The sequence below is a fragment of the Lepus europaeus genome, chromosome 7 (assembly GCF_033115175.1).
Source record: "Lepus europaeus isolate LE1 chromosome 7, mLepTim1.pri, whole genome shotgun sequence".
NCBI classification, from domain to species: Eukaryota; Metazoa; Chordata; class Mammalia; order Lagomorpha; family Leporidae; genus Lepus; species Lepus europaeus.
In genome coordinates, this window is record NC_084833.1 from 107,247,806 (window position 1) to 107,275,775 (window position 27,970).

The window sequence follows — 27,970 nt, forward strand, 5'->3', positions numbered from 1 at the left end:
ACCCACACAAGTGCGTTGTGACAGGCAATGAAGTCTTGAGAATCCTGAAGTGCAGGGGTCTGGCTCCTGATCTTACGGAGGATCCCTATCATTTCATTAAGAAAGCTGTTGCCATTCAAAAGCACCTTGAAAGGAACAAAGAATAAGGATGCTACATTTGCCTGATTCTGACAGATCGGAAATATGAAGCATCCACAGCCTTGCCCTGGTGGCGTAAACGCGTCTATGTACCAAGCAATAAAATCATTGTTAACCTAAAAGAAAAAGAAAAAATGCTGGAGCGGCCCCGTGGTGCAGGGGGTAAAGCGGACGCCTGCGGCACCACATCCCATGTGGGCGCCGGTTCAACTCCCGGCTGCTCCAGTTCCGATCCAGCTCCCTGCTAATGCGCCTGGGAAAGCAGCAGATGACCAAGTCCTTGGGCCACTGCACCCATGTGGGAGACTCCTGGCTTCCGATGGGCGCAGCACCGGCCATTGAAACCATTTGGGGAGTCAACCAGCGGATGGAAGACCTCTCGCTCTCCGTAACTCTGCCTTTCACATAAATAAATCTTTAAGAAAAAAAAAAAAAGGCCCAGCCACATATTTAATAAAGGAATAGAAATGCGGCTTGCTTCAGGGTCCCAGCAAAGCTAGGCTTGGACAGAGCAGAAGCGGCGCTGGGTGAGTTGCAGTAACTGGGGAGCAGCCGCTCCGGGGAGCGTGGCTGCTCCTCTCGCGGTCCCCGGGCGGTCGCAGGAGGCCACCGGGAAGACAGTTCACCTCCCGGGTAAAGCTGGGACTGCGGCCCAGCGCTTGCATGGGCAGGCCTGCCCGGGCCTGGAAGGCGGGAACCTGCCCTCAGGAGAGCCCGGGCAGCGCTGTCGCAACAGCTCCGACTCCCGCCCAGACAGGGTCCTCCCCTCCGGGGGCGGGCGCGGAAGTGACGCGCGGCCCGTGCAGGCCGCAGTCTGAGGCCGCAGGACGGGCTCAGGGCCCACGTGCCCCGGGCTCCCGCCGGCCGGAGCCCACGGCCTCCCCGGACCCGGGTACCTGGGCGGCACCTCTGGCCTACTGCCCGAGCGGAGCCATGTCCGGCACCGGCAACGGCAATGGCGAGGCTTCTGCAACGACGGTGAGTTCTGAGCGGGTGACCCGCTTACTTCGGGCTTCCGGGTGAGCCGTGCAACGATTGGCCCTAGGTTGTCGTCCTCGGACGCCTATTGGTCAGAACGGCCATCCGTCATTTTGTTTTTTTCGGTGCACACGGTTTTTAAAGGGCCAGTCGCTGGGTTGCCGGTTGGAAGGACAGGCAGAAATCAAGGGGCGACGGGGCGGGTTCAAGAGTGGAAGGAGCGTTTCAAGCTGTGCCCTGCCGGCATCTGGCTGGGTTTCCTGCCAGGCCTGAAATGCATGGCTCTAGATTGAAGCGGGGAAGCTTGCGGGGCGAGGCAGGTGCGAATGCAGCCGCCGTGAGAGGCCCTTGCGCTCTGACGCCCCGGATCCCCTGCGTGCTGCAAGCGCGCCTTCTCCGTTTTCCCTCTGTGGCAGCCCCTCAGCCCCAGCGTACTCCCACAGTCACCAGCAGAGACACATCACTGAATTACTACCGTGGGGTGGGGTGCGGACACCCCTGGGCATTCTCAACATCCCTAGCCTGCCTGCGGGGCTGTGGGCTTGTGCACACGCTAGCCCCAGGACGGTGGCGGCCAGTGCTGGCCTGAGATAAGGAAGAGGGGGGCGGCTGCTTATCTGCGGCCTGTTGGTGCAGAATGAGATGCTTGGCTATTGCAGCAGGAAGATCTGGATTCTCGCTCCAGCTCTCCCCGTTGTTTCTAAGTCACTTCCCCCTGTAGAGTCGCACTTTGCTTCTGTGACGTGATCCCGGGGGTGCCTGCCCCCTCTCCCTAACAGGTAGACAACAGCAATATGCAAAAGCAATAGCTGTAGCATCTCCAGTGCTCAGTAAATACTTTTGGATGGAATGGTTTGATTTGATTAGGCTATACGGATTCTGTGAACTTAAAAGATTGCTTGAACCTGGCAGTTCTGGAACCCAAGATTCTTTTCTAGGGACTCTCTGTTGCCCAGAAGTCAGTGGCCATGTTTAGCACTTCAAGCCTAGCCCAGTTTTTTTGTTTGTTTGTTTGTTTGTTTGTTTTTTTAAGATTTATTTGTTTATTTGAAAGGTAGACTTACAGAGAGGCAGAGGCAGAGAGAGAGAGGGAAGTCTTCTATCCACTGGTTCACTCCCCAAGTGGCTGCCACAGCCAGAGCTGCGCCAAGCCGAAGCCAGGAGCTTCTTCCGGGTCTCCCATGTGGGTGCAGGGGCCCCAGGACTTGGACCATCTTCTGCTGCTTTCCCAGGCTATAGCAGAGAGCTGGATTGGAAGTGGAGCAGCCGGACTCGAACTAGCATACATATGGGATGCAGGCACTGTAGGCGGCGGCTTTACCCACTATGCCACAGCGCCAGCCCCAGGCCTAGCCTAATTTGCAGAGGGTCTCCCAGGGTTGATTTATTGGAGGAGTGATCACATAGGGTAGAGTCCAGGAGTCGCCTCCTCCAGCAACAGAGGCCCCAGATGTCTGGCTGCAAAAGAACTCCATCAGAATAACCCAGGGCAGGGAAAGTTGACATTATTTACAGAGGTCGTCGCTGATGTAGAAAGGATTAGGACCCCTGCCTTAGACTGAAGCACCAGTTCTGCCTGCTTGGCACTGAACACCTTTGTCCAGGCTGCCGTGGCATGAGGAAGAGGTGTGTCCCTGACATGGCGGTATTTCCTCGTCAGTGAAACCAGAGGCAGCACTCCGTGTGTGTGAACTTCAGGCAGCTCAGCCTCGCCGTCTTCGAGCACCTCTGGGGCAGAGGGAACTTGAGTCCAAACCTAAGATCACCAAGCAGGTCCTGGTGGGATGCTGTGCCCAAGGTTGGGCCAGGGTTGTGCACCACATCTGCCGAGCCCCCTCCCATGTGTGTGCATTCAGCCAGCTCAAGGGACCCTTGGTGTGGCATCTGGGTGACGCTGAAGCTTTCTCCAGTGCTGCTCTGCTTTGGACAGTCAGCCTCTCTCCAGTGACTCAGCACAGTTCCGCTGTGTGGCCCTTGCCGCCCTGCCCTGGCCAGCTGCGGGGCGCACCCTCCCTGTAGCCGGGCTGATGGTCCTTATCTCTCTCTGCACCTGGCTGTGTGCAGCACTCCCTCAGCCGGCGTGGGCTTGGGGGCGCAGTGTCCTGGCTACGGCAGGGCGGTAACAGCAGATCCTACTACTGCTTCTTTGGCCCCCCGAGGAGGCAGAAGGTGCTGAGGAAGGTAAGGGGGCCGTCTGGCAGCATTGCCCCACCCTGAGGCCCGGCGGAGCCCAGGCCTGTGGTTCTGGTTCTTGGATGAGCTGCTAAGCCCCAGTGGGGACGGTGACACGAGGACTCTTTCTGCAGGAAGCGAGCAGCCCCAGGATGAGAGTGATTCGAGTGGGCACCCGGAAGAGCCAGGTGAGTGCACGTGCCGCCGTGGAAGTCTGCGGACGTCTGCTGCTTGCAGTATTGCAAGGTGTGGGTGCCAGGCGGTTCGTTCCCTGTGTACAAATTTCTGGGTGGGCATTAAATTCCGTGGGGACTGGCAGAGTGCATTCTGTGGAGAGAGTCCCTGGGCTGGGAAGTCGTTGGGGTGCAGCGTACGCCCAGGCCAGGCGCGTCTTGTTCCTAGATGAGCATTCCGATCCTTCAGGGTCTTCCTGGTCCTGTGAAGCTCTGAGCTTGGGGCAGTGGCCAGGGAAAGGCGAGGCTAATCGGCATCTCTGCCCCCAGCTGGCTCGCATCCAGACGGACAGTGTGGTGGCAACGCTGAAAACCTTATACCCTGGCCTGCGGTTTGAAATCAGTGAGTTTTCCAAAAGCAGTGTGGGAGGTGATGGGAAGTGAGTCCCTGCGGAGGAGAGCGCACGGTGATTTTGACTTGGCCCATCCTAGAGGCCCAATGGCCGCTAAGAATCTTAGCCCATGGCCGCTAAGAATCGCTCTTGGCTGCTCTCCTCCTCCTGACGCCTCCAACTCTGAACACCAGGCTGGTCTGGCATCATACATCTTCTGCTTTGGGCCTTTCTGGGTGGCTGGGTTGTGCCTTCCTGCGGAGGGCTCGCTTCCCAGGGGGCAGGGACTGGGGCCTGTGTGTCTCTGTCCCTACCCTGGAGTTACTTAGCCCAGGGCTGGGCTCAGGAGGGCTCCATAAATGCAGGCCAGTGAGTACCTGATTGACTCTCTCCGCAGTCGCTATGTCCACCACAGGGGACAAGATTCTTGATACTGCACTTTCCAAGGTGAGAGACTCCTTCCCCCAGGCCTTGACCCCGTCTCGCCTGTCTGTCCCCCAAGAGAGTCATTCCTTGGCTCGCTCTCGCTTGGCAGATTGGGGAGAAGAGCCTGTTCACCAAGGAACTGGAACATGCCCTGGAGAAGAACGAGTGAGTGAGGACAGGAGGCCTGCGGGGCACCCACCTGTCTCTTGCTGGCACCACTGTGTGCTACGAACCCCATGTCAGCCAGGCTCAGGCGGGCTGGAGGGGCTCTCGGTGGCTTCCCGAGGCTCCAGTCAAGGCCAGCGTCCTGGTTCTGAGTCATCCAGCTGCCTTGGAGGCGAGATTGGCTGAGGGCGCTGGGATGGAAGGGAGGCTGGGAAGGGAGCCTGGAGTCCTGGAAAGGCCTGAGCGGCCCTAGGCCACACTGCTGAGGGAGAAGTGGGGGTGGCAGAGGAAAGGTGGGGGCAGCCGCTTGGACCCCTCCTCCTTGCCCCTTCTCCTACCTTTCCAGGGTGGACCTGGTGGTTCACTCCCTGAAGGACCTGCCCACTGTGCTTCCTCCTGGCTTCACCGTGGGAGCCATCTGCAAGTAAGTCCTGCAGGGCGTGGGCCTTGTGGGAGCTTTGCTTTTCCCTTTGGGACGTGGCCCTCTGCCTCAGGAGCTGTTCCCGCTGTCCTAAGGAGGCTCCAGTGAGGCAGAAGACAGTAAATGCCCGTTAGTTGGCTATTGAGAGAGTAGAGGTAGCCTGAACTGAAGTCTGTCCCTTACTCTGCCCTTCCCTCCTTACCTAGGCGGGAGAACCCCTGCGATGCTGTTGTCTTTCACCCAAAATTTGTTGGGAAGACTCTAGCAACCTTGCCAGAGAGGAGGTGAGTGAGGCCTGCATGGGTATCTTGTGGGATGTGCATCTAAGAAGGAGGGAATGCGGGCAGAGGAAAGGATCGGTGGCCCGTGGTGTGACATCTGATTTTAAACCCCCTCTCCGAGCAGTGTGGTGGGGACCAGCTCCCTGCGGAGAGCAGCCCAGCTACAGAGAAAGTTTCCACATCTGGAGTTCAAGAGTATCATATCCTTTTTGAAGGGCAGCAGGCAATGAAGAAGACGTGGGCCAGAGGGCCCTGGGGGTCCTCACAGTGCAGGGGCAGCGGCCACTGGGTGCCGTGAGCCCTCTGTCCTTCCATCCACCCACCCTGCCATGTTTTGTTGTTTCTTCAGCCCCAGGCAGGTGCCTGGCACCGGGGTTTCTAGTGAGCGAGAGAAACACTGTCCCTGCTTGTAGGGAGTGTACATTTTAGCTCAGGAGACAAAGACCAGCGTGATCATATAAACACAGAGCAGTACTGAACAGTGATGAGGTATGGGACGTTTAGACGGTGCTTCCATTACTGTTGTTTATGCTACCATGTTTTGATTTTACAGTGGCTCTGCAGTACATTTCATAGGACTAATTTTAAAAAGAATGTATGCTCCTTTCTCTCTGTCTCTCTCTCTCACTGTCCACTCTGCCTGTTAAAAAAAAAAAAAAAAAAAAAGCCGGCGCCGTGGCTCAATAGGTTAATCCTCCGCCTTGCGGCGCTGGTACACCGGGTGCTAGTCCCGGTCGGGGCACCGGATTCTGTCCTGGTTGCCCCTCTTCCAGGCCAGCTCTCTGCTGTGGCCCGGGAGTACAGTGGAGGATGGCCCAAGTCCTTGGGCCCTGCACCCACATGGGAGACCAGGAGAAGCACCTGGCTCCTGCCATTGGATCAGCGTGGTGCACTGGCCGCAGCACGCCGGCCGCGGCAGCCATTGGAGGGTGAACCAACGGCAAAAAGGAAGACCTTTCTCTCTGTCTCTCTCTCTCACTGTCCATTCTGCCTGTCAAAAAAATTTAAAAAAAAAATAAATAAATAAAAAAGAATGTGTGCTAAATGCTCTACTCGGTAAAATAGGGAATTCTCTGGAAGCTTCTGGCTGGAGTATAATCACAGTCTTGGGTGCTAGGGGAGGCTTCTCAGATGTCTTGCAACCTTGGGCAAGTTATTTTAAATGCCCATTATCCTCATCTGTGAAATGGGGATAATCATACCAGCTGCCTTGCAGGCTTGTGAGGGGAAGTAGCTGGCACCTGGAAGCACTTTGGACCACCACCACGTGTTAGCTGCCGTCACTAAGTGGGGGACCGGGCGGTGAGTAGAAGTCAGCCAGAGAGGGCAGCACGAGGCTTCTCATTGTCCTTAGCACCTCTCCGCAGAGGGGAAACCTGAACACCCGGCTCCGGAAGCTGGATGAGCAGCAGGAGTTCAGCGCCATCATCCTGGCTGTGGCTGGCCTGCAGCGCATGGGCTGGCACAACCGAGTAGGGCAGGTATGGCTGCGCCTTCCCCTCCCCCGTTCAACTGGAATCCTTTTCCTGCCCGAGTCCTCTTCCTGACCACCCCACATTTGGCACTAGAAGCTGGCACCAGACTCACATGTGCCAACCCAGGCTTTCAAAGCGGCAGGGAAGCTCCTCCCTGCTGGGTGCTTTTAGGCACCCTCAAGTCTACTTGCTCTTCACAGATCCTGCACCCTGAGGAATGCATGTACGCTGTGGGCCAGGTAGGCTTGACTGGGGAAGCCGCGTGCTGATGAACTTCTTCCGTTGTTTTCAGCTAAGAGGCTGGGCTCACTCTCTTCTACGTCTGCATCACCCAAAAGAAAATTCTCAGGGAGGGCTTTGGGATGCTGATGGTCCGCAGGCCTGGGAGCCGCTGGGGAGAGGGGTGGTTCCGTCCTTAGCGCGGTTGGAGCAAGGTCAGCCCTGAGGTCCTAGGCTGTTTTTCCCATCAGGGGGCCCTGGGAGTGGAAGTTCGAGCTAAGGACCAGGACATCTTGGATCTGGTGGGTGTGCTGCACGATCCCGAGACCCTGCTTCGCTGCATTGCTGAAAGGGCCTTCCTGAAGCACCTGGTAGGGCCGGCGGCTCCCCGTGGGGGGCGGGGACTTGGGGAGCGGAGGTTCCTTAAGTGCATGTCGTGGTAGGGATCACTCCCTGTGGGTGGCTGTTGTGTATGGAGGAGCCAGGTCTGGGCACTCAGCTGCCTTTTGTCTGTGCATCTGAGAAGTGTGGTCCCAGGGTGTTAGAGGCCTGGAGCTCACAGAACCTCTGGTTGCAGGAAGGCGGCTGCAGTGTGCCAGTGGCAGTACACACAGCCATGAAGGATGGGCAGGTAAGCAGGGACGCTGAGGACGGGGAGGTAGCAGAGTGGCACCCTGTCTCTAAGATAGTGCACTCCCCGTGCACCCGTCTCTAAGGAGACGAGGCTGAGACAACCGTTTTCTTAACCAGCTGTACATGACTGGAGGAGTCTGGAGTCTGGATGGCTCCGACACTATGCAAGAGACCATGCAGGCCAGCATCCAGGCCCCTGCCCAGGTACACAGCCAGAGGGTGAGGGAGGAGTGAGCAGTGCGTCTTCTTCCCTGTCCCCACTAAGTCCCACTCCCTTCTGTCCAGCATGAAGACGGCCCGGAGGATGACCCCCAGCTGGTAGGCATCACTGCCCGGAACATTCCACGAGGACCCCAGTTGGCCGCCGAGAACCTGGGCATCAGCCTGGCCAATCTGTTACTGAACAAGGGAGCCAAGAACATTTTGGACGTTGCACGCCAGCTGAATGACGCCCACTAAGCGGCCGTGGGCACAGGTGCCTGGGCTGCCGCTCCCCGGGGAGGACGTCGGCCGAGTGCCCTGTTCTCCCTGGGAAGTGGTCACTCCAGGAGGAACTGCGGGGTCCCTGGCCGCTGGGGACCTGCCTCACCTTCGGGGCCTTGCCTCCTGCTGCGTGGGGGCCTCATCTCTAGAGAACACAATGCAAGCCACAGCCTTTGAATGTAACCAGCCCCGTGAATAAACCAGCTGAGGGCGGCTCTCGGGTTGTCTGCGTCTCCACCGACCCCAGCACCAAACAGACACAAACCCCTCTGACCCGTCCCTCCGGGCAGGGCCTTCGGCCCGGATTTTGGAACACCCCGTTCCTGCCGCAGTATTCTGACACGGTCCCCGGAGACCGCCCCACACACCTTAGAGCCCCCGGGCTCCTGCCTCACCCGGTCCCGGCACAGCCTTTCCCGTTAGCTGAGCCCCCGCCCCGCCCCCTCAGGCAAGTACACGGAAGCGCTTCATTTAAAAAACCAAATCCTTTAATAAACAAAATGAGTCCATCCGAAACTCCCAGTCCCTGGTTCTCCGACGAGTTAGCTGCAAAGTCCCAGTCAAGCCACCGAGGCCGTCCGGACGGGGCTGGTCTGAGCGCGCGGGCCGCGCCGCCCGGCAGTCCTCCGGGCAGCGCATCTCCCGCCGAGGCCGGGAAGCCGCAGACGGGTGCCCCAGTCCTGGGCCGCCTCCCGGCAGGCGCCGCAGCCCCGCAGCGTGGGGCGGCTGAGTCACGAGCCCGGCCCGAGGCGCGTGCAGGTGCGCGGCGCGGGGGAGGGGCAGCGGCCGTGGCTCAGCTCTTTCCGTGAGAGCGGTGGTGGCCCTTAAAAGGGCCTTTGTGGTGGCGCGGGGCGGGCGGCCCCTCAGTACTCCTGCGAGGCCTGCGTGGCCTTCTTGCCGCCCGAGGGCGCCTTCGGCCCCACGGTGGCGCTGGTCTTCTTGGGCAGCAGCACGGCCTGGATGTTGGGCAGCACGCCGCCCTGCGCGATCGTCACGCCGCCCAGCAGCTTGTTGAGCTCCTCGTCGTTGCGGATGGCCAGCTGCAGGTGGCGGGGGATGATGCGCGTCTTCTTGTTGTCGCGCGCCGCGTTGCCCGCCAGCTCCAGGATCTCGGCCGTCAGGTACTCGAGCACGGCCGCCAGGTACACCGGGGCGCCGGCGCCCACGCGCTCGGCGTAGTGGCCCTTCCGCAGCAGCCGGTGCACACGGCCCACGGGGAACTGCAGGCCGGCGCGCGAAGAGCGCGACTTGGCCTTGGCGCGGGCCTTGCCGCCGGTCTTGCCGCGGCCGGACATGGTGCGCGAGGTAGAACGGCACGGAGCGACGCCCGGACGGAAGCCCCCAACAGCCAACCGCCGCAGTCCAACTGCCGGCGCGCGCGCGGCGGCGCCGCCCTTATATGCCCCTAGGGCACACCCCCTGCGCTCTCCTGATTGGCTCTTTTTTCTAGTACCCGCCTCCGGTTGGCTGAGGTTAACCCTTCGGGGACGCGCCTCGGCTGAGGGAGCGCGCCCGCCGATTGGTCGAATTTGAAAACCTTTTGCCCGGGTAAGAAGGTGAGGAAGCGTGCGGGCCGGCAGTCAGGCACCCACTCCGGACGCGGCCAATCCGCGCAAAGCGCGCGAGATTTAAACGTGGCAGGCGGAGCCTAGAACCGGAAGACGAAAGGGGTGGAGCCAGACCCCGTGCTGGCCTGGGGTTTTTAAAGGAAAGGACTGGATTCAACTACCTCAGCTTTCCTCTCTAAGTCTGGGGGCGCCCTACCCCCGCCCCAACCGAATAGGCCGAAGGAGAGTGCAAAAAGGGACGACCCCACGTCGGGAGACAGGCCACTCCCACCTGAGGCCCCTGTGCCGCCGGGAGCGTTCCTGTGCGGTCTCAGTTGTGTTCTCACTGGGAAGGGCCTGAAAGAGCAGCCACAGGCCTCCGCTTGGGGTCCTCTGCCCCCGCCCTTCCCTGTTTTCCTAAAATGCCCCCACAGGAAATATACGTACAGGAACCAGAAAAAGACCCTTTATTGTCACTGTCGGGCGCATCGGGTGCCCCTCTGCCCTTACTAATCAGAATACTTCATTCAGAGTGGAGAGTCAAGCCGCCTTCCAGCCCGTGTCCCTCCCCTAGCCCAGGTCCTGCCCCAAGCCCAGCACATCCCTTGAGCGGCAGGACCCTGAGAGTCGAGTTGTGGGTAACCGTCCAAAATCCGCTGCAGCCCAGAGATGTGAGGGCGGGAGAGCGGCCAGCTGATGGGAGCCACAGGCGAAGTCTCGGCGGCCATCGCCAGAGGGCAAGAAAGGCCCCGGATGTCCATGATCACAGGGGAAGGGGAAGCAGCTTTGGTCCAGACAGGGGTCAGGGCAGGACCCCTGGAGACTCTGAGGTGAGCGCCAACACCCAGGGCACTCAGACATCATAGAAGAGCCGGACAAGCTGGTATCGGATGGAGAAGGTGAGAGCGCTGCCCACGACCTGCAAAAGAAATGGACTGTGAAGTCCGTTGAGAAAGAGCCACAAGGAAGTACAAACCCCATCCCCACGCCCGACCTCACCTGCAGCAGCAGCAGGAGCAAGGTGAGGTTCCGCTCATGGATGGGCCCGCAGACCTTAAGCAGCAGGTTGATGAGGGTTAAGTTGTTACACTCGGTGAAGTGGCCATCCTCGCTCTCGCTCCGGCGTACTGCCACCAGCCGGAGCCTCTCGGCTACCTGCGGGGACCAGAGGGAGAACCGCAGCTCCTATGTGTGGTCCGGGGACGGGAGTCTGCTTACTGCCTCCGAGCTCCCCTGGGATCTGATGCAGGTCTAGGCTCCCGGATCCCCAAGTTCAGGATGGCGGCCTAGGGCCTTACCTCCTTGTTACCTTGTTACCTTTAAAATAAAGGTGCCCAAGAAAGAGAGGCTCTTGGTCTTGAACTTGGAATAGCTCATCTCCAGTTTGCCTGTCTTGGTATTGAGTCTGCAGGGGGAAGACAGCTTCATGTGACTGGGCCACTACTCGGAGAAGGCTCTTCCCCATGTTCATTAATAGGAAGAGCTCTGACTGGGGAGGGAGACGGCCAGATGCCTGTTTCTGGCTTGCTGACTACTGTGTGCTCAGAAGTGCTCTTAGCGTTAAGTGAGGTTACGTAATAGCTTCGCAGATTACAGAAGGTGCACGACAGGGGAAGTCAGCCCTTCCTTGGGCCCCCTCCCTTTGCACAGTAACGTATAGACTGGCTTTGGCTATCCCAAGAGAAAGGCTATGTCGGCCTCTGAAGCCCCAAAGCGGCTACCTGGGAATTCGGTGGCGAGGGCAGGGGATGATGCGCAGGAGCTGAGGCAGTGAGTAGAGGAAGTTGAACACCTGGGGCATGAAGAAGAGGAGCATGGTCTTGCTGAAGTGTCCCAGGATGCCCACCACGGCAAAGGTCATGCCAGCAAAGTAACAGAAGGTATCTCCCACAAACACCCGGGAGGGGTACCTGTGTGGGGGAGAGGATCTGAGCCAGTAGCAAAAGGCATTGCCAATCCTTATTCTCACAGCACACACTACGGACACTGGGCTAGCCCCAAGCGGAGTCTGACTCGGAAGAGAGTCCAGCTATCCCAGCAATTCTGCAGGACCCAAGGCCCTGAATTCTATCCTTAGGGACTCCAGAGCGTTCATGCCCAACTTCCACTGGGTAGGGAGGGATGCCGGAATAGTATCACTTTAAGACCCAGAGACCACTCAACACAGGTATGCACGGGTTTGCCTTTTCCCCGGTGGGTGGGTTATCAGCAGGACCACCTTTGCCATGTATTCAGACCCTCATCCATGGGCCAACTTACCAGTTATAGTAGAGCAGTCCCAAAGTGGTGAAGAAAAAGGGTATCATGAAGTACAGGGAAAACACGTGATCATCCCGGTAATCGCCTTTGAGAGCAGGAGGAGAAAGACGGGAAGTCAAATACCTCGGTCCTACCTGTGTCTGTCCGAGTTCTGCCCTTTGCTGTGGCATCCACTTGCCGAGATACTTTCAAGAACACACTTTCCCTGTAATGTCACCCGGGCAATTCCCACTATTCCACTTCTCTCAGGACAGCTTCCTAGCTACTCCTGTAAATCTAGCTTAGGCCATTCTGACCCGGGTTTGAGTACCAGCTTTACCTCCTAGCCGTGTGACCTTGACTGTGACACACTTCTCTAAGCCTCCGTTTTCTCATCTGTAAAACAGGGCTGATGATGACACTGCCATGTAGAGCTATTACCAGACTGCAGTGAGATAATGTTTCAACAGTGCTTCGCTTCAGCAAGCATTTGTTGGTACCCATCAGCCAAAGGCCACCAGAAACACGCTTACAGTCACGACTGGGTTCACTGGCAGCGAGGGGGACTTTGGAAACCACACGTCATGGGAAACTGCAGAATGCCTCAGGAAAGGGGCGTCAGGAGGGCTTTGTTCCAGGGTGTGTTTGGAATTCTGGATAGTGTGCAGGGGAGTAGAGTTTTGCTGTGGTCTAGTGCTGTCAGCTAGCAAGAGCGGCTCTGTAACTGAGCATCTTAATTTTTAATCAAAAAACCAGGAGGGCTGAGTTATTGGGAAGCAGCAGCAGTCTCCCATATTAGCCCAGGAGAAGGGATCTTGATCGTGTCTGTGGACTGCCCGGTGTTCTTGTGGTTTTCCCTGTGCTCAGCCATGACAACACACGGAGGGGTCTGTTTTTGTGTCGTCTACCATCGTCACAGAGTGACCTGTCTGATGCTGATGATAGGGTTCGGTGACGTTGTTTGCGTCCCAGCAGTCAGTGGCCAAACCAGCTACAAATGACAGGGCTGCTGTTTCTTTGTTCCACAATTAATAACTGTTGTTATTTGCAATGTAAATAGCTTCTTTTATCTTCTGTAAGTATGCACACACTGCTTCTTTCAGAACTCCTCAAAGCCATATATCAGGCAACTCCCAACACTCAGACTGCTCTCTCTCCTTGTCCCTATCCCCACCTACCTCCCAGCTCCACCAGGTTGAAGACAATGATGGAGGCAGAGATGACTAGTGACTGGCCAGCCTCTAGGCCATTGATTCCTGCTAGGATGTTGATGGCATTGGTGCAGAACACTGCCAGCAGCCCCATGTAGACATAGTACAGGATGCCTGTGGGAGACACAGCATGAGAAGGCCTAGTGCTGCCAGGGAAGGGGCATTGAAGGACGTTCTTCTGAGAAAAGCGGTGAGGACAGAGGACAGGACGAGGGGCCACCAGAAAGTGCCCGAGAAGATAAAAGCGCAGAGCGGAAATAACCTGGGGGAGAATGTGGAGCACCAAAGGATGCTCCGGTGGATATGTGGGGGGTGAAGGGGGCCCTGATACAGTGTCACGGTTGGCAGCACCACTCACCCAAGTCCAGATGTAGGCCAAGAAGCGGACGGAAGGGCTTGGGCACCACAATGGTGGTGTTGCCGAAGTTGGTGAAATAGACCATGAGGAGAGGCAGCGAGGCGGCTGTGGGCAGCAGCAGCTTGTGGCGCCAGCGCAGGTTCAGCACGTCATCCGCGAAGCCCAGGAAGATCATGCAGCAGATGGCAAGGAGGGCACCTATCAGGGCCACAAACTGGGGGAGGCTCGGGCAGGTCACGGCTCCAGCCTTCTCCCACTCCACCTTCCAAGAACCCGCGCCGCCGCCCAGACCCCCAGCTCTCTAGGGTTCCCAGGAGCCAGCCCCCAGGCAAGGACCTCCACTGAGCCACTTACTTCGTGGTGAGGAAATGCCTTACACTGCCCCTCCACGAAGCAGTTCAGGAAGGGAAAAGGGATGAAGCAGAACAGAATGATAAGGAAGACAGCACCGCTGATCACTCCCTGGGACTCCGGGCTGCGGCCCAAAAGCAACAGTGGAAGAGAAACAAGAGAAGGGGCGTGGTCACTCACCAGTGCGGGGGTGCGGTTACAGTGACCCCAAATAGTCTTACCCTTCCCAGTTTTTTTAATTGTGTGTGTGGGGGGGGGGTGCGGACGGAGAACACCACTGCTCGAGTCCCTGATACACCCAAGCGTCCCCCACCCACCTTCCCCTATGCTAGCCAGTTCTGCCCATTACCTCCCGAGCCCTGGGCGGCTTGGGTTAACTCTCGGTCCCCGCCCCTGCCCTGCCCACCCGACACTCCTCAGCCCTAGCCCCCTGCCCGGGACCCCGCGCGCCGCGGCTCACATCTGCTGCCGGCTGGACTTGTTGAGGTCCTGGCCACAGAGGCGCGCGGCGATGAAGTGCTCACGGAAGGCCGGGATGAGGGTGAGCGTGGCCACAAACCCCATCAGCGAGCCGATCAGATTCACCAGCAGCGGCATCGGCAACTCCGGGAAGGCCCACATGGTGACCGGCCAGGGGCCCCGCTCCGCCGGCCCCTCAGCGAGCTAGCAGGCTGGGCGGCAGCAAGAAGCGGCCGAGCGTCCCCACAGCCAGCCGGAGCAAACCCCACAACTCTGACTCGAGCCGCCCCGGGACGGCGGCGAGAGCCCCTCTACGGCAACCTGAGCTCTGCCTTGCGACACCTGCCTACCCTGTTTCCGCCCGGATCCCATTCGCAGAGCAACTCGCCGCGGAAGGCCGTGGCCGCCATTTTTATTATGGGCACTAGGTGGGGAGAAAAGTGGTTTTTTTTAAAACCACATATTTTTCCGAGGATAGAGGCATCCCGCGAGCGCTGGCATATCGACAAGAGGAGCACAAACAAGCGCGGACACTTTTCTAACAATATTCACGACGCAGAGCCCAGGCTCCTTGCCCAGTTCCAACATGAACGCCTCCTCGCACCACGTGTCGGACACCGCCTACTCTCCGGTTCCACGTCAGTTTTCGCTCCTTCGGCCGCCACAGGTCACGTTTAAAGGGCCACTGCCCCCCGCGCGTAAGCTGGGATGCCTCCGGAGCGGGGAAGATGGTGGCTGCTGGCAGCTAGGGGTTGGGCGGGAGGGACGAGGGTGTGGGGCCGCGCCTGCTTCTTGCAGGAAACCTGTTGCCCACGTAGTCGGAAACCCAGGTAAACACGAGTCAGTTCCCGGAAACGCTGCCGCTGTTTGGAAGGCGCCGTCCTGTACCACAGAGGCCCTCCCATCCTGTTTCCCCCGTCCTGGACCAGGTACTTTGTTCGCCCCGCATCCCACCCACCTTCTGCTCCCTTGTAGCAGTTAGTTGCCAGGCAACCAGCGCGGCGCTTCCCACTGCCGAGGGCTCGGCGCACCGAGTCTCGGATTTAACCCGGGGCTTTCACTTGGTCCTGGACCACTGCTTTGTACCATGCTCCCGAAATGAGGAGATGGAGGCTGAGGCTTTGCAACGAGCTTCGGAGGCAGGAGCGGCAGGCCCACACCTGCCTCCTTATGAGCTCGGGGGCTCCCAGTCATGTTTCTTCCTCCAGCTCACTGTGCCGTTTGCTGGGTACCCGCTCCCCTGCAAGTAACGGTCACTGGCATCTAAATTCCCTTTCATTCCCCCACGTGTTCTCATTCCTCCAAGAGGAAATAACCGGGAGGGAGTTAGAGATATGCCTCAAATAGCCTGGCACTTCTGCCATTAGGAATTCCGGGATTTCAGGAGTCAAGGTCAGGGTGATTCTTTTTGGGCCAGGATAGTCTGTCTTTTACCTCGAATCAAAGTATGAAATGACCCTTGGGTCTAATTAACAGTAACAGGCAAAATATATGTATAAAAGGCATAAACACCAAGGTCGTTCAAAGAATTCATGGAGGGGCCAGCATTGTGGCACAGTAGGCAAAGCCACCCTTGTGATGCCAGCATCCCATAGGAAGTCCTAGCTGCTTCAGGTCTAGTTTCCTGCTACGCACCTGGGAAGGCGGCAGAGGATGGCCCAAGTCCTTGGGCCAGTACCATCCATGTGGGAGACCAGGATGGAGTTTCTGTCGCGTGACATCGGCCTGGCCCAGACCTGGCTGTTGTTCCAAATGACAAGTGAACTAGCAGACAGAAGATCTTTGTCTGTCTCACCCTCTTGGTCACTGTGCCTCTCAAATACAAATAAAAAAACCCATTTGTAAAAGTAATGAAAAAAGTGTTTAAAAGTTCATGGAATTAAAAGATTTTCATGCAAAGAAATGGAAGTCCATGCATAGTCTTTTCATAATACACATTTTCCATGACCCTTCTGAAGTGTCCTCTTTTGTACATAGAGTTGTCCCTCAGTATCCTCAAGACTTGGTTCCATGACCCCCTGAGGGTGCCCAAATCCATGGATGCTGAGCCTCCTTATATAACATGGTGAAGTATTTGCATGTAACCCAACCCATTTCCTCCTGTATAGTTTACATCTCTGGATTACTTATAATATTGAATTAAATGTAAATGCTAGGTAAACAATTGCTGTACTGCACTGTTTAGGGAAGAATGGCAAGAAAAAAATACGTGTGAACATATAAGCACAACAATGTTTTTTGCATGATTGAGTCTATAGGCGCGGAGCCCATGGATTTAGGGGGACAAGGACACATGCGAACATAATCCCAGTGATTTACACCACAGTGTTCTGCCAAAGTTTGTTTTGTGTGTGTGTGTGAGTGAGCATGCGTGCCCATCTGTGTCTGTGTCACTGGTGCCTCTTAAACTGGAAACTCCCTGGAGGACACTGTTTTTCTTTCCACAGGCTGTCCCCCTGAGGCTAAGGACACCGGTTATCTGTTTAGAAGGCATCACACACATTAATGAGTCTGAGTGTGAAAGAGGTGTAGAGGGCAACAGGTGCACAGGGCAGGGAGCACGGGGTGGTGACCAGGGGCAGGACAGGGCTTGGAGGAGGGAGCACGGGGTGGTGACCAGGGGCAGGACAGGGCTTGGAGGAGGGAGCACGGGGTGGTGACCAGGGGCAGGACAGGGTCTGGAGGAGGGAGCACAGGGTGGTGACCAGGGGCAGGACAGGGCCTGGAGGAGGGAGCACGGGGTGGTGACCAGGGGCAGGACAGGGCCTGCAGGAGGAGTGGTATCTCAAAGGACGTGAGCAGGTGGCAGAATGGAAGGGCCTTCCAGAGGGAGGGGTGAGACCGGGAGCAGGTGGGAAGGAGGAGTCTGTGGGTCCCCGGAGGAGGCCGCGCTCGGGTATCTTGCTGCTCAGAGGCTGGCTGAGACTCCCCGGAGGTCGGAGGTCAGAGAGACAGTCTGTGTCTGTTCCTGCTTTATTAGGGAGGCCAAGCCTCACGGATCTGCCTATCCGGCCAGGCACTGAGGAGCTCTGGCTCCCTCTTCTCTGAGATCATCAGCCCTCCCTCACCTAAGAGGGTGGGAGCATGTGTTCAAAGTCAGAGCAGTAGGCATTCTTCACTCAGGTATACATGTTACCGTCAGAAAGCGGTTCCTTGGACATGTGTCATGTTTGCTGAATGATTTTGCTCCCTTGATGGTAGCTGCCAGCAAGGTGATTAGCAAATGAATGAGAAGACTAACACCTGGGATTCACAGGTCAGCTGAGCCGACCAGGCCTGAGCTCACATCTGCTAACTGCCCTAAGCGCCTCCCGGTAAGCACGGCCAGTCCACGGTGGAGCTGACCACGACAAAGCCTCCCAAAGGCGCTTCCCTGCAGCTCCAGAGGGCGGGGCAGGACCCTGCCTGTGACTCAGTCCACACAACCCAATGGCTCTCCTTTCTTCTCTTCCCACCTCTCCCCTGAAGAAATAAGAGCACAAGGGCTAAGCGGTGGAGGAGAGACTGGGAGTGCTAAGTCTTCATTGTCAAGCAGTATCATAAGGCCCAGTGCAGGGGCTGATGGAATAAACCTAAGAACCAAGAACAGAGAGAAAGAAGGATATTGGGGGAGAGGGTCTTCACAGAGGAACCTTGCTCCTGGACAGCGTCCTGTGTGACCTGCTCCCCCAGCTGCACTGCCTGCGGACTGTTCCCCCGGCATCTCTGGATTCTGGCCCTGCGTGCTCTCCTTCCTTGTTCCATGTCTTCTCCTCCCCCTTGAGACCAGAGGCCCAGCTCTAGGAGTCTCTCTTGTTTTGGAGGCCGTTGACCATGCCTGCGCAGGGCCACCGCGGGGTTACCCCATCTCAGCCACCTCTCCCCCATCAATCCTTACAGTGAAATCCAGGGCTGCCCTGGGCTACCCCAACACCTCCTCTGCCTCAAAACCCTGCTGGTTCTGCTAGGCCTGCAACTCCACACTTTATTATTTTTTTTAAGGATTTATTTTTATTTATTTGAAGACAGAGTCACAGAGGGAGGGAGAGAGAGAGACAGAAAGAGATCCATCTTCCAACACTGGACAAATGGCTGCAACGCCCAGGGCTGGGTCAGGCCAAAGTCAGGAGCCAGGAGCTTCTTCTGGGTCTCCCATATAGGTGCAGAGGCCCAAGCACTTGGGCTATCCTCTGCTGCTTTCCCAGGCACATTAGCAGGGAGCTGGATCAATAAGTGGAGCAGCTGGGACTCGAACTGGTGCCCCTACGGGATGCAGGCTCTGCAGCTGGCGACACGACCCTCTGTGCCACGGCACTAGCTCCAACTCCACTGTAGAAGGCATCCCTTGCTCTCACGTGCTGATCCCTCAGGCAACTGAGTGACTTGGGAAAAGGCTATTCAACACCTTCTGACCTAGCTCTCTGAGGGGCTGTGGGGCAAAGACCTCCCGTGCAGGCTCTCAGGGAACGAGGATTCCTCTGGGTCCTGCTTTCCGGTCCCAGGCCTACAGGGATTGAATTTCCTCCCTGATCCCGAGGCCGGGAGTCGGGTGGTAACCCACAATGCGATTCTGGGGCGCTTGTTGGGGTCTCACATTTGGATGGCAGGGTCTTCTGGCCGAATCTAGTGGCAGTTCAGTGCGGCACCGCCAGCTCTGCTCTCTTCCCCACCCTCTCTACACGTGCTCCATAGGCAGGAGCTGTTACTATGGAAATATAGCACTTCTAAAAACAGACACAGCTCTGGGCTTGGGAAAAGTCTCCGGAACAGCCGCATCCGAGCAAAGAAGTTAAGGGGGACGTCCCTGGTCCCAACTCCAAGACCAAGGGGAGTGGGGGCGGCGAGGGTGCTGGAGGGACTTCAGTATTCTACGCTCGGTTCTCTGCCAGGTTCGGCTTCTGCTCTCTCTCTGTGCACCTCTACCAGACCCTTCCGTTCCGGAGGGATGCCCTGCGCCGCCCCGCCCCGCCCCGGGACTGGGGGACCTAGAGGGGACCGAGCCTGGGGGTGTTAGGAGAAGAGGCATCGATTTCCACGGGGGTCACCTCCTTCTCAACCTCACTGGCGTTTCACTTAGAGACCTAAGGGGGTGTCGGGTGAGTGAGGTCATTCCCGCAGCCATGAACTCGGGCGAGGGGGCGCATCCCCCCAGTCCCGGGATGGGGCGGAACGGTCACAGACCCCGCCCGGTTTCAACCCCGGAACGTCGCCCGCGCGCTCGGCGCCTCCCGCCCCGCCCGGTGCGGGCGCGGCCCCTTTAAGGGCGGGTGGGGGCGGGGCGCCGGCGGTGTTGTCAGTGTCAGCTCTGCGCACGCAGCCCTCCCGGAGCCGGTGCCGGCCCGCGCGCCCCAGCGTCTCTGCAGCCCATCCCCGCCCGGCTCCGGCGGGCCCGCGCCGTGGGAGGAGCCGGGACCGGCCGCGACTGCTGGACGGAGCAGGGAGGGACCCGGCCGCGGAGGCAGAGAGCCGGCGTCGCGAGCCCCGCGGACACCCCCGCCGCGGGCTGCGGCACCCGCCGGTCCCGGGCACTCGGCTCGCGAGAGCCCCGGGGGAGCCCGCCCCCGCCCCGCGGCCCTGCTGGGCCATGCTCCCCCGGGGCAGCGGCCGAGCCTGAGCCGGGAGCCGGACCGAGCCCGCGCCCAGCATGGATCGCGGCTGGGGGCAGGGGGACGCGGGCTGGGCGGCGCTGCTGGTCCTCTTCGCCGCCTCGCTGCTCACCGTGTTCGGCTGGCTGCTGCAGTACGCTCGCGGCTTGTGGCTGGCGCGGGCCCGCGGGGCCCGGGGCGCGGGACCCGCCTCCGCCGCGGAGCCCGCGGGCCCCCTGCGGGAGCTGGGCGTGTGGCGCTCGCTGCTGCGGCTGCGGGCGGCGCGGACCGGCGCCGCCGAGGAGCCAGGCGTCCGGGGCCTCCTGGCGTCGCTCTTCGCCTTCAAGTCTTTCCGGGAGAACTGGCAGCGGGCGTGGGTGCGAGCGCTGAACCAGCAGGCCTGCAGGGACGGGGTGAGTCGGCCGAGACCCTAGGTGGTCCTGCAGCCGTTCCTTTCGGGGGAGGGAAGGAAGGGGCCAGACGGGGGTGGAGATCAACTGGGGAAGCCCACGACCTCTCTTCCCCTCCAGATCGGAGAAGCAGGTGCGGCTGCGGCTGCGGGTTGTAGAAACCCAGTGCTGTCCCAGATCTGTTTCTGTGGGCAAGGTACTCTGGCTCCAGACCCTTGTACAAGTTACTGTTCTCATAGCAACGCTAATCCCTGTGCCTGAGGCCACTTCCGCCAAGCCTGCTGATCCTGTCGGAGGGGAGACAGGTGCACCTGCAGGAGGAATTTGCCTGGTCCTCATGCCACCACACCCAGTTAACATCTCCTGCCCTGAATCCCTGCCGTGGCCAGGCGGTTTTTCAAGGAGCCTGAGCTACCCCCTGCCCATCAGTAATTTCTCTGCTCGCTGGGCCCACAGTGTATTTGTTGGAGGAAAAATGTTCTGGTAGAGAATGGCTTGACAATCTGTGCTCATGCCCTTCCCAAAGGAGCTGCAGCTGCCCCCTGAGGGTCAGTCACATACCAGCCCTGCCCACTTCCTCCCATGGCAGCAGGCATCGCCTCCCAGGAAGTGGGGCAGGAAGTGTGATCATGAGACCCAGGAGGGGTGGGAGGTCCCCACTTGCCCTGGCCCCCTCCTATCTGGACCCAGCCATCTCTTCTGACCCTCACAGTCCACCCACGCCTTGTTTAGAGGGTTCTGTTTCCAGCCATGACAAGTTTGGAGACTTTACCCTGCTAGCTTCCCAAATCCCTGGAAACAGAAGTGGCCACAAGAAGTTGCTCTGCCCAGCTGACCAGCCAAAAGCCAGTTTATACCTTGAACCCATGCCTCCAGCCAGCTCTCCCTGCACCTTGTCCCTGGGTCACAAGCAACTCTCCAGGACAGCTGACTCAGCCAGACATGGGCCTTGCTGATGGGGGTGGGGGGAGATGAAGGTTCCCAGCATCCGTCTCCCACCTCCCTTGGCCTGGTCCTCAATCCAGTTACCAGAGTGGAAAAGTTGGCTTCCTCTGGTTTGTGAGGCACATGAACCCCACTGATCTGTTTCCTCCATCTCGAGACCCAGGGAGGAGTTGCTAGCCTCATCTGTGCCCCTTCTCAACTGTTCCTGCCATCCTGCTCTCCAGAGGGGGCTGCAGTAGGTTCATTCTACTGCCATGGAAGAATTAGGGAGTAGCTCTTTGGAGACCTGAGCTAAGCAGCTTTCTGCCTCCTAATACGGTCCTGCTGTCTGCCCTGCAGCATTAGCTGGGCCCCCGGGCCCTTCAGCCCTCTGAGCTTTGCTTCTCAAGGTCCCCCAGGCCACGCTCAGCCGGTCCCCATCTCCAAGAGTATGGCTCGTGGCTAGCGTCCTCTTCTTGAGTGTCCACATCCTGTTGATCTGGAAGAAGTCTTAGCTTCATTTCTCTCGCTTTTATCTCACAGTAAATGCCCTTGATCCTGAGCTCAGCCCGAGCCCTCTCTGTCAAGCTGTTTACACACACACACACACACACGTGGCTTGATTACTTTTCTGTGCACCCCGTTCTTTGGGACTAGGCTAGGGGTTGAAGAGGAAGGTGAGAGGAGTGAGGCCCCTGACATTCCTCCTGGAGGAACCCAGGGTCCTCAGCTCAAGGTGATCTGGCCTCTGAGGTGGTCTGGCTCCCTGGGGGCCCTAGCAGCTGCAGGTCCCTGGAGAGGTGGGGTCTGATGGGAACCTAAAACCCTGAGCCAAACAGGGGCCAGAAGCCAGCCTGCAGCTGAGACATCTGCAGTGCTTGGGCTCAGCCAGCCACCGAGCTGGCCAGCCCTGTGGGGGAAGCTCCAGAGATGTGATCTTGTGCCCGTGTTACTTCCTCAGAGCTCCATCCAAATCGCCTTTGAGGAAGTGCCCCAACTCCCACCCAGAGCCAGCATCAGTCATGTGACCTGCATAGACCAATCAGAGCGCACCATGGTAAGGGACGGAGGGGCACTGCCTTCTTGGGACTTTAGGGAGCCTGACCCCAGGGTTCTCTTTAGTCAGGGGTTCCTGACTTCAGGAGGTCTGAGGAGCTCCCTGAAGTTGGGTGCAAAATGTGTGTGTATGCGTGTGTGTGCATTTCTCTGGGGAAAGGAGTCTTTGGCTCTTATCTGATTCGTCGAGGGGTTCATGAACTCCGAAAGATGAAGTCCCAAGGAAGGCAGAAGTGGGTAGGAGTGTGCTGAATCATAGGGCGAGGTGAAGCAGGTGGCCACCCTCCCTTCCTCCTCTCTCAGGTGCTGCGTTGCCAGCTCTCTGCTGAGGAGATGCGGTTCCCAGTCTCTGTGACCCAGCAGTCCCCCGCTGCCGTCTCCATGGAGACCTACCACGTCACTCTGACACTGCCACCAACACAGGTGGAGGAATGTGGGAAACTGAGTTGGACAGGGGGCGGTTCAGGTGGCCCAGCATTTTCTGTTTGGCTCCTCTCCAGGATGGAATTTGGGAAGGGATGGTCCTGGGGAGTCGGAGTCTTTGGGGGAGCAGGCCAAGTCAAGCCCAGTCCCTTTGTCCCTCTCCCCAGTTGGAAGTCAACCTGGAGGAGGTCCCTGATGAAGGGCTGCTGGTGTCCTGGGCCTTCACTGACCGCCCAGATCTCAGCCTCACGGTGCTTCCTAAGCTGCAGGCCAGGGAGGTACGGAGAGCAGACTGGTAAAGACAAGGCTGGAGGCAGGGAGGGGAGGCAGAGCTGCAGGCTCCACCTTTTTGTTTTCCTGCTCCATGTAGAGAGGTGAGGAGGAAGTTGAGCTCTCCACAATCGAGGAGCTGATCAAGGACGCCATAGTCAGCACCCAGCCAGCCATGATGGTCAACCTCAGGGCTTGCTCTGCCCCGGGAGGCCTGGTGAGTAGGCACCCAAAGTCGAAAGATTGCATGCAGCCTGCCTGCAAGGTACCATGTTAAAGTACCTCGTCCTGCTCTTAGGTACCCAGTGAGAAGCCACCCACGATGTCCCAGACCCAGCCAGTCATTCCCAGACCTACGCGGTTATTCCTACGGCAGCTTCGAGCTTCTCACCTGGGAAGTGAGCTAGGAGGTGAGCGCACACCGGCCAGGGCCTGTGGTTGCAAGCACTCCCTGCCCCTCTAGCAAGGGCACTGCCTCTGCTCCTCAGCAGCTTCGCATCTCCGACCTGAGCATCTTCTAACTGCTGGTTCCTACAGGCGCTGAGGAACTGTGCTGTGTGGCTGAGCTCGACACCCCCATGCAACAGAAGTGGACCAAGCCCGTGAGGGCTGGTCCGGAGGTGGAGTGGACGGAGGACCTGGCACTGTAAGCAGTGACCTCCCCCCCAACCCCCTGCTTCCGTGGGCGACTGAGGGTCAAGTTCTTCCAGCACAGCCCTGGCATGAATCAGCTCTGTTTGCAGTAGCCCTTGATGTGAGCTCCTTGTGCGTGGCCAGGCCTTGGCCTGGATCCCAGGGATCCAGACGTGGCCACGATACAGCCCCCACCCCCTGCATTGATTGCAGGCTTGAGGCAGAACAGAGGTGCAAAAAGAAGGTGGTGTAAGTGTTCCCATAGAGGCTTACCACAATGTGCTAAGGGAGCACTTAGGTGGGAGAGATCAATGCCCTTAGGGGAACAAGGATCCCAGTAGGCTACATGGAGGAGGTGGCAATTAAACTGTACCTCAGATCAGGAGTAGGGTTTCTCCGGAGTGTGAGACCAGGATACTTGGACGAATGAAAGAGCATGATTTGAGACTGACCAGACAGGGCGGAGCAGGGCCCGGAAGGGTCTGAAAGCCCAGCTAAGGATCTCCACTCGTCCTGGCCCCGCTGTCCCAAGGAGGCAGGACTGGGAGGGCAGAAGCACTGGACTGGAGCCCTGTGCTATCATCTCTGCCTCTGGCCTGGGGTCCACTCAGGTTGTTCATCCTCCCCTTCTGCTTCTGCCGCCAGGGACCTGGGACCACAGAGCCGGGAGCTGACCCTCCGAGTTCTGAGGAGTGGCAGCCATGGAGACAGTGAGTGTGGGGACAGGAAGGGCTACCCTGGGTGGGTGCCGAGCGGGGCCGCAGCTCACAGCGCCTCTCTTTGCTCCAGCCGAGCTCCTGGGCCAGGCCACACTGCCTGTGGGCTCCCCGTCCAGGCCACTGTCTCGGAGACAGGTGTGCCCACTCATGCCAGGGCCAGGGAAAGCCCTGGGCCCAGCAGCCACCATAGCAGCAGAGGTGAGATGCGGAGCCAGGGGCGGGCGGGCGGGAGGACGCAGGGGATGGGCAGTGTCTTAGGCCCTGGCTCTCTGCATTCCCCCCCACCTCCCCGTCGGCAGCTTCAGTATGAGGAGGGCTCCCCCCGGAACCTGGGCACGCCCACCCCCTCCACTCCCCGTCCCAGCATCACACCCACCAAGAAGATAGAGCTGGACCGCACCATCATGCCTGACGGCACCATCGTTACCACAGTCACCACCGTCCAGTCGCGGCCCCGTGGCGACGGCAAACTAGGTAAAGAGGAGGAGCCCGGGAGCTCGGCTCTAGCCGGTGGTGGCCCTGGGCTGCTAACCGTGGCGGGACAGGGAAAGGGGAAGGCCAGCCCCCACACCAGCGTGCCCAGTTCCTGACTTTGCACTCTGCCCTTGCCACACCTGCTTTGGGATCTGTCTCTCTTAAACTCCCTTCTATCCCTCCACCTCCCCAAAACTCCTCTGACCCTTCAGTGCTTCTGGGGTCTCCCAGCTCCTCCTACAGGGCTCTGGCACTCCCCCTCTATCACCCCTGTATACTCCATACTCTCATGGCATCTCCCCAGAGCTGCAAGTGGGCCCCACATTCCCATTAGCTCCTATGGTATCTTTTGGTTCCCATGATTAATCTTGTGATTAATCATTCCTTAATCATCCTTGCCCTCTGAGTCAACCACAGCCTGCATCTCAACAAAGGTAGTAGGGGGTGGGAGCCACTGGAAAGCACCGCCCAGCTCACTGACCCTCCCCCACCCACCAGACTCCCCCTCCCGCTCCCCGTCCAAGGTGGAGGTGACCGAGAAGACGACGACCGTGCTGAGTGAGACCAGCGGCCCCAGCAATACGTCTCACAGCAGCAGCCGTGAGTGGGGACTGGGTGTGTGAACGTGGTTGGTGCTGGGGCCCCTGGGTCAAAAACCTCTTTGGGTAAGGCAGGAGTTGGAGTCCCAGAAGGAGCTGGGGAGAAACGGGGTTCTCCATCCTCTGAACCCCCAGCAGGGGAGAGCCACCTTTCCAATGGCTTGGACCCAGTAGCAGAGACAGCGATTCGTCAGCTGACTGAGCCCAGTGGGCGGGCAGCCAAGAAGACACCCACCAAGCGCAGCACTCTCATCATCTCTGGTGTTTCCAAGGTAACAAGGCTCTGGGGAGAGCAGTTGGGATAGGGAGGAAGGCCTAATGGGTCACTCCTGCCCATTGACGCTTGTCCCTCCTGCCAGGTGCCCATTGCTCAGGACGAGTTGGCACTCTCCCTGGGCTATGCGGCATCCCTGGAAGCCTCCATGCAGGACGATGCAGGGACCAGTGGCGGCCCCTCCTCCCCGCCCTCCGACCCACCAGCCATGTCCCCAGGACCCCTCGATGCCCTCTCCAGTCCCACGAGTGTCCAGGAAGCTGACGAGACAACGCGCTCGGACATTTCTGAGAGGCCGTCTGTGGATGATGTGGAGTCGGAAACAGGGTCCACTGGTGCCCTGGAGACGCGCAGCCTCAAGGATCACAAAGGTGGGAAGATGCTGGCAGGGTGACCCCCCCCTTTAGGCCCAGGGTCATGACCTGGGCTCTGCTGGACACCTAGGGTCATGGAAGCCTCCGGCAAACATGTCTTCTCCTACCTCCCCTGAAAGATCAGCCAGGTTCAGCCAAGCTACAACAGAGAGGGGAACTTGGTGCCTTAGTTCCCGGCCTGGCTCCGAAGGGCTGGGGTCATTGGAAAGGCTTTCAGGTCATCTCCCTTTACTTCCCACTCATCCTTTCTTCCCATGTACTCCCTACTTCCATCCCAAAGAATGTAAGAACTCCTACCCCAGGCCAACCCCAGACTTGTTCCTGTAGCAGTGACACAGGCTGGGGACAGCTCTGGCGCTTCAGAGAGTGAGGAGCTTCCCCCAGACAGGCTCATCATTCTACCAATGAGCCTGTCGACCGCGATGCAAGCCTGTGTCCCTTTCTGAGATAATGGGGTCCCTAAGTCCAAAGCCTGCTGTGTAAGCCCCTCATCCCATTGGTCCTGAATTCAGCTCTCTGAAGTCCCCGGAGGTGCCACTTCCTATTCACATCCTGGAATTCTGCGAACAAGTCAGTGTCAACCCACCTCCCCTTTTATGATTTAGAGGCTTTGGAGAACACCCTCTGCTTAGCCTTTGTCTCACAGGAGAGAGGCCCAGTGTCTGTCCTCCCTGTTACGGCCCCTGAGGTTCCTCGCGGGGCCAGAGGTGGTAGTGCACACAGAACCCAGCGTTCACTGGCATTTCTTCCTCGGGACCGCAGAGCGCTTCCTGTCCCCGGGAGCTCTGGCTTCAGGGCAAAGGATTGGTGCTGTTCCACTCCACCTGCCCCTCCAACCTCCGTCCTTTCCCTGCGTCCCCGTCCTTCCCCCAGCCCCTCTGTCTGCCTCAGCTTCCCCTATCCCCCCGCAGTGAGTTTCCTGCGCAGTGGCACGAAGCTCATCTTCCGCCGGAGGCCCCGACAGAAGGAAGCTGGTCTGAGCCAATCACACGATGACCTCTCCAACACGACGGCCACACCCAGTGTCCGGAAGAAGGCCGGCAGCTTTTCTCGCCGCCTTATCAAGCGTTTTTCCTTCAAATCCAAACCCAAGGCCAATGGCAACCCCAGCCCCCAGCTCTGAGGGCCCTCCTCACCTCCTGCGCTAGGAGAGGGCGAGAGTTCTCTCAGCCCATTTCCCACATCCCCTTCCGTACCCCTTCCTGGGTTCCCAATGCCGGGGCCAGGAAGGCCCTCTGGGTTCCAGGAAGCCTTGTCCACCCTGGGCCGTGGGGCCAGCTGGAAGGGTCCCCGCAGCGGGAAGCACGTGAGAAGTGGGCATCCCCTGCCAAGGACACAGAAGTGGGAGCTGGCAGCGGGGGGCAGAGGCAGGCTCTGTCCTGGCACGTGCAGCATCGCTCAGTTGTGCTGGCCTCCTGCTGACACTGGGCCCTGAGCAGAGTCCCGGGCCGCCCCCTCCTCCTCCCTTATTTATTCTTTTTTATTTATATGTGTGGTCAAGGACCCTCAGTGAACAGGTGACAGAGGGCATCTCCCAGGTGGCCCTTCTTTTCTGTCCCAAGAGGGTAGGCAAGTCCCTTCAGGATGGGGCTCCCACGCCTCCCTCAGGTCCCCACTCAGACCAGCACCAGTGTCTGCCTCTGAGGGCGTTGGCAGCTCACAGGAAGCCGGGCTGGTGCCCGGGATGGGGGGCAGGTACTCCCCACCACCCTGCTCCCCTCTGCTCCTCGCCCCTCCCTCCCCTTTCTTACCGTTTTTGTACTTGATGCCTTCTCCATGAGCAATGGCTCGGTTGGAAGGAGGGAGCCAGGAGCCTGGTGGGAAACCTTCCCCAGAGAGATGGCCTGAGGGCTTTATGTAAAGACTGATGATGGAGCGAGAGCAAGGTGCACCTCTGTGTGTCGGGAGACGATGATGTCCATTGCTGTGTGATGGGTTGGAGTTTAACTTATTAAATTAAAGTCAAATTGGAGTTTATAAACTGGACAGCTGGTTATCCTTTGAAAGGCAAACAGGCAGTGAGGTGATGATGCTGAGGGTGTGGATGGTGAGAGAAAGGGGCCTGGATGGTGAAATAGGGCAGCTGACACATAGTGGGTCTGCTAAGAAGCTCCCACAGAGGACTATGGA

General features: G+C 58.7%; 4 protein-coding genes across 6 annotated transcripts; 2 read left to right on the forward strand and 2 right to left on the reverse strand.

Annotated features, from left to right (window-relative positions):
• The first annotated feature begins 937 nt into the window (after positions 1 to 937).
• HMBS (hydroxymethylbilane synthase) lies at positions 938 to 8,441 on the forward strand. Its single transcript, XM_062197177.1, has 14 exons — positions 938 to 1,116; positions 3,423 to 3,476; positions 3,792 to 3,864; positions 4,251 to 4,300; positions 4,389 to 4,444; positions 4,791 to 4,868; positions 5,072 to 5,149; positions 5,271 to 5,346; positions 6,514 to 6,627; positions 6,822 to 6,860; positions 7,092 to 7,211; positions 7,418 to 7,471; positions 7,591 to 7,677; positions 7,759 to 8,441. The coding sequence occupies exons 1-14, from the start codon at positions 1,072 to 1,074 to the stop codon at positions 7,930 to 7,932; spliced, it is 1,098 nt and encodes a 365-aa protein (XP_062053161.1). The 5' UTR covers positions 938 to 1,071; the 3' UTR covers positions 7,933 to 8,441.
• Positions 8,442 to 8,573: 132 nt separating this feature from the next.
• On the reverse strand, positions 8,574 to 9,308 carry LOC133763481 (histone H2AX). The gene has a single exon (XM_062197178.1). The coding sequence runs from the start codon at positions 9,249 to 9,251 to the stop codon at positions 8,820 to 8,822; it is 432 nt and encodes a 143-aa protein (XP_062053162.1). The 5' UTR covers positions 9,252 to 9,308; the 3' UTR covers positions 8,574 to 8,819.
• Positions 9,309 to 9,939: 631 nt separating this feature from the next.
• On the reverse strand, positions 9,940 to 14,487 carry DPAGT1 (dolichyl-phosphate N-acetylglucosaminephosphotransferase 1). 2 transcript variants are annotated; one of them, XM_062197180.1, is made up of 9 exons: positions 14,122 to 14,487; positions 13,665 to 13,785; positions 13,311 to 13,524; positions 12,920 to 13,066; positions 11,763 to 11,847; positions 11,225 to 11,413; positions 10,821 to 10,908; positions 10,503 to 10,658; positions 9,940 to 10,422 (listed from the first exon to the last, which is right to left on the reverse strand). In XM_062197180.1, exons 1-9 carry the CDS (start codon positions 14,280 to 14,282, stop codon positions 10,357 to 10,359), a joined length of 1,227 nt encoding a protein of 408 aa, XP_062053164.1. In that variant the 5' UTR covers positions 14,283 to 14,487; the 3' UTR covers positions 9,940 to 10,356. The 2 variants fall into 2 exon arrangements, with proteins under 2 accessions (XP_062053164.1, XP_062053165.1); XM_062197181.1 differs by lacking the exon at positions 9,940 to 10,422 and having other exon boundaries at positions 10,599 to 10,658; positions 10,802 to 10,908.
• A 5,241-nt stretch (positions 14,488 to 19,728) lies between these two features.
• On the forward strand, positions 19,729 to 27,969 carry C2CD2L (C2CD2 like). 2 transcript variants are annotated; one of them, XM_062197182.1, is made up of 14 exons: positions 19,729 to 20,097; positions 21,980 to 22,075; positions 22,378 to 22,497; positions 22,665 to 22,775; positions 22,868 to 22,984; positions 23,066 to 23,177; positions 23,305 to 23,413; positions 24,046 to 24,110; positions 24,190 to 24,317; positions 24,419 to 24,593; positions 25,092 to 25,193; positions 25,328 to 25,464; positions 25,552 to 25,837; positions 26,752 to 27,969. In XM_062197182.1, exons 1-14 carry the CDS (start codon positions 19,744 to 19,746, stop codon positions 26,961 to 26,963), a joined length of 2,124 nt encoding a protein of 707 aa, XP_062053166.1. In that variant the 5' UTR covers positions 19,729 to 19,743; the 3' UTR covers positions 26,964 to 27,969. The 2 variants fall into 2 exon arrangements, with proteins under 2 accessions (XP_062053166.1, XP_062053167.1); XM_062197183.1 differs by having other exon boundaries at positions 25,331 to 25,464.
• The last annotated feature ends 1 nt before the right edge of the window (position 27,970 follows it).

Coding starts and splice junctions, on each gene's coding strand:
- HMBS (XM_062197177.1), top strand. CDS start 1,072: ATGTCCGGCACCGGCAACGGCAATGGCGAGGCTTCTGCAACGACG. Junction 3,865..4,250: donor TGGCCTGCGGTTTGAAATCA/GTGAGTTTTCCA, acceptor CTCTCTCCGCAG/TCGCTATGTCCACCACAGGG. Junction 4,869..5,071: donor ACCGTGGGAGCCATCTGCAA/GTAAGTCCTGCA, acceptor CTCCTTACCTAG/GCGGGAGAACCCCTGCGATG.
- LOC133763481 (XM_062197178.1), bottom strand. CDS start 9,251: ATGTCCGGCCGCGGCAAGACCGGCGGCAAGGCCCGCGCCAAGGCCAAG.
- DPAGT1 (XM_062197180.1), bottom strand. CDS start 14,282: ATGTGGGCCTTCCCGGAGTTGCCGATGCCGCTGCTGGTGAATCTGATC. Junction 13,786..14,121: donor AAGTCCAGCCGGCAGCAGAT/GTGAGCCGCGGC, acceptor TTTGGGCCGCAG/CCCGGAGTCCCAGGGAGTGA. Junction 11,848..12,919: donor CAACCTGGTGGAGCTGGGAG/GTAGGTGGGGAT, acceptor CTGCTCTCAAAG/GCGATTACCGGGATGATCAC.
- C2CD2L (XM_062197182.1), top strand. CDS start 19,744: ATGGATCGCGGCTGGGGGCAGGGGGACGCGGGCTGGGCGGCGCTGCTG. Junction 22,076..22,377: donor ACCAATCAGAGCGCACCATG/GTAAGGGACGGA, acceptor CTCCTCTCTCAG/GTGCTGCGTTGCCAGCTCTC. Junction 24,318..24,418: donor CAGCCACCATAGCAGCAGAG/GTGAGATGCGGA, acceptor CCCCGTCGGCAG/CTTCAGTATGAGGAGGGCTC.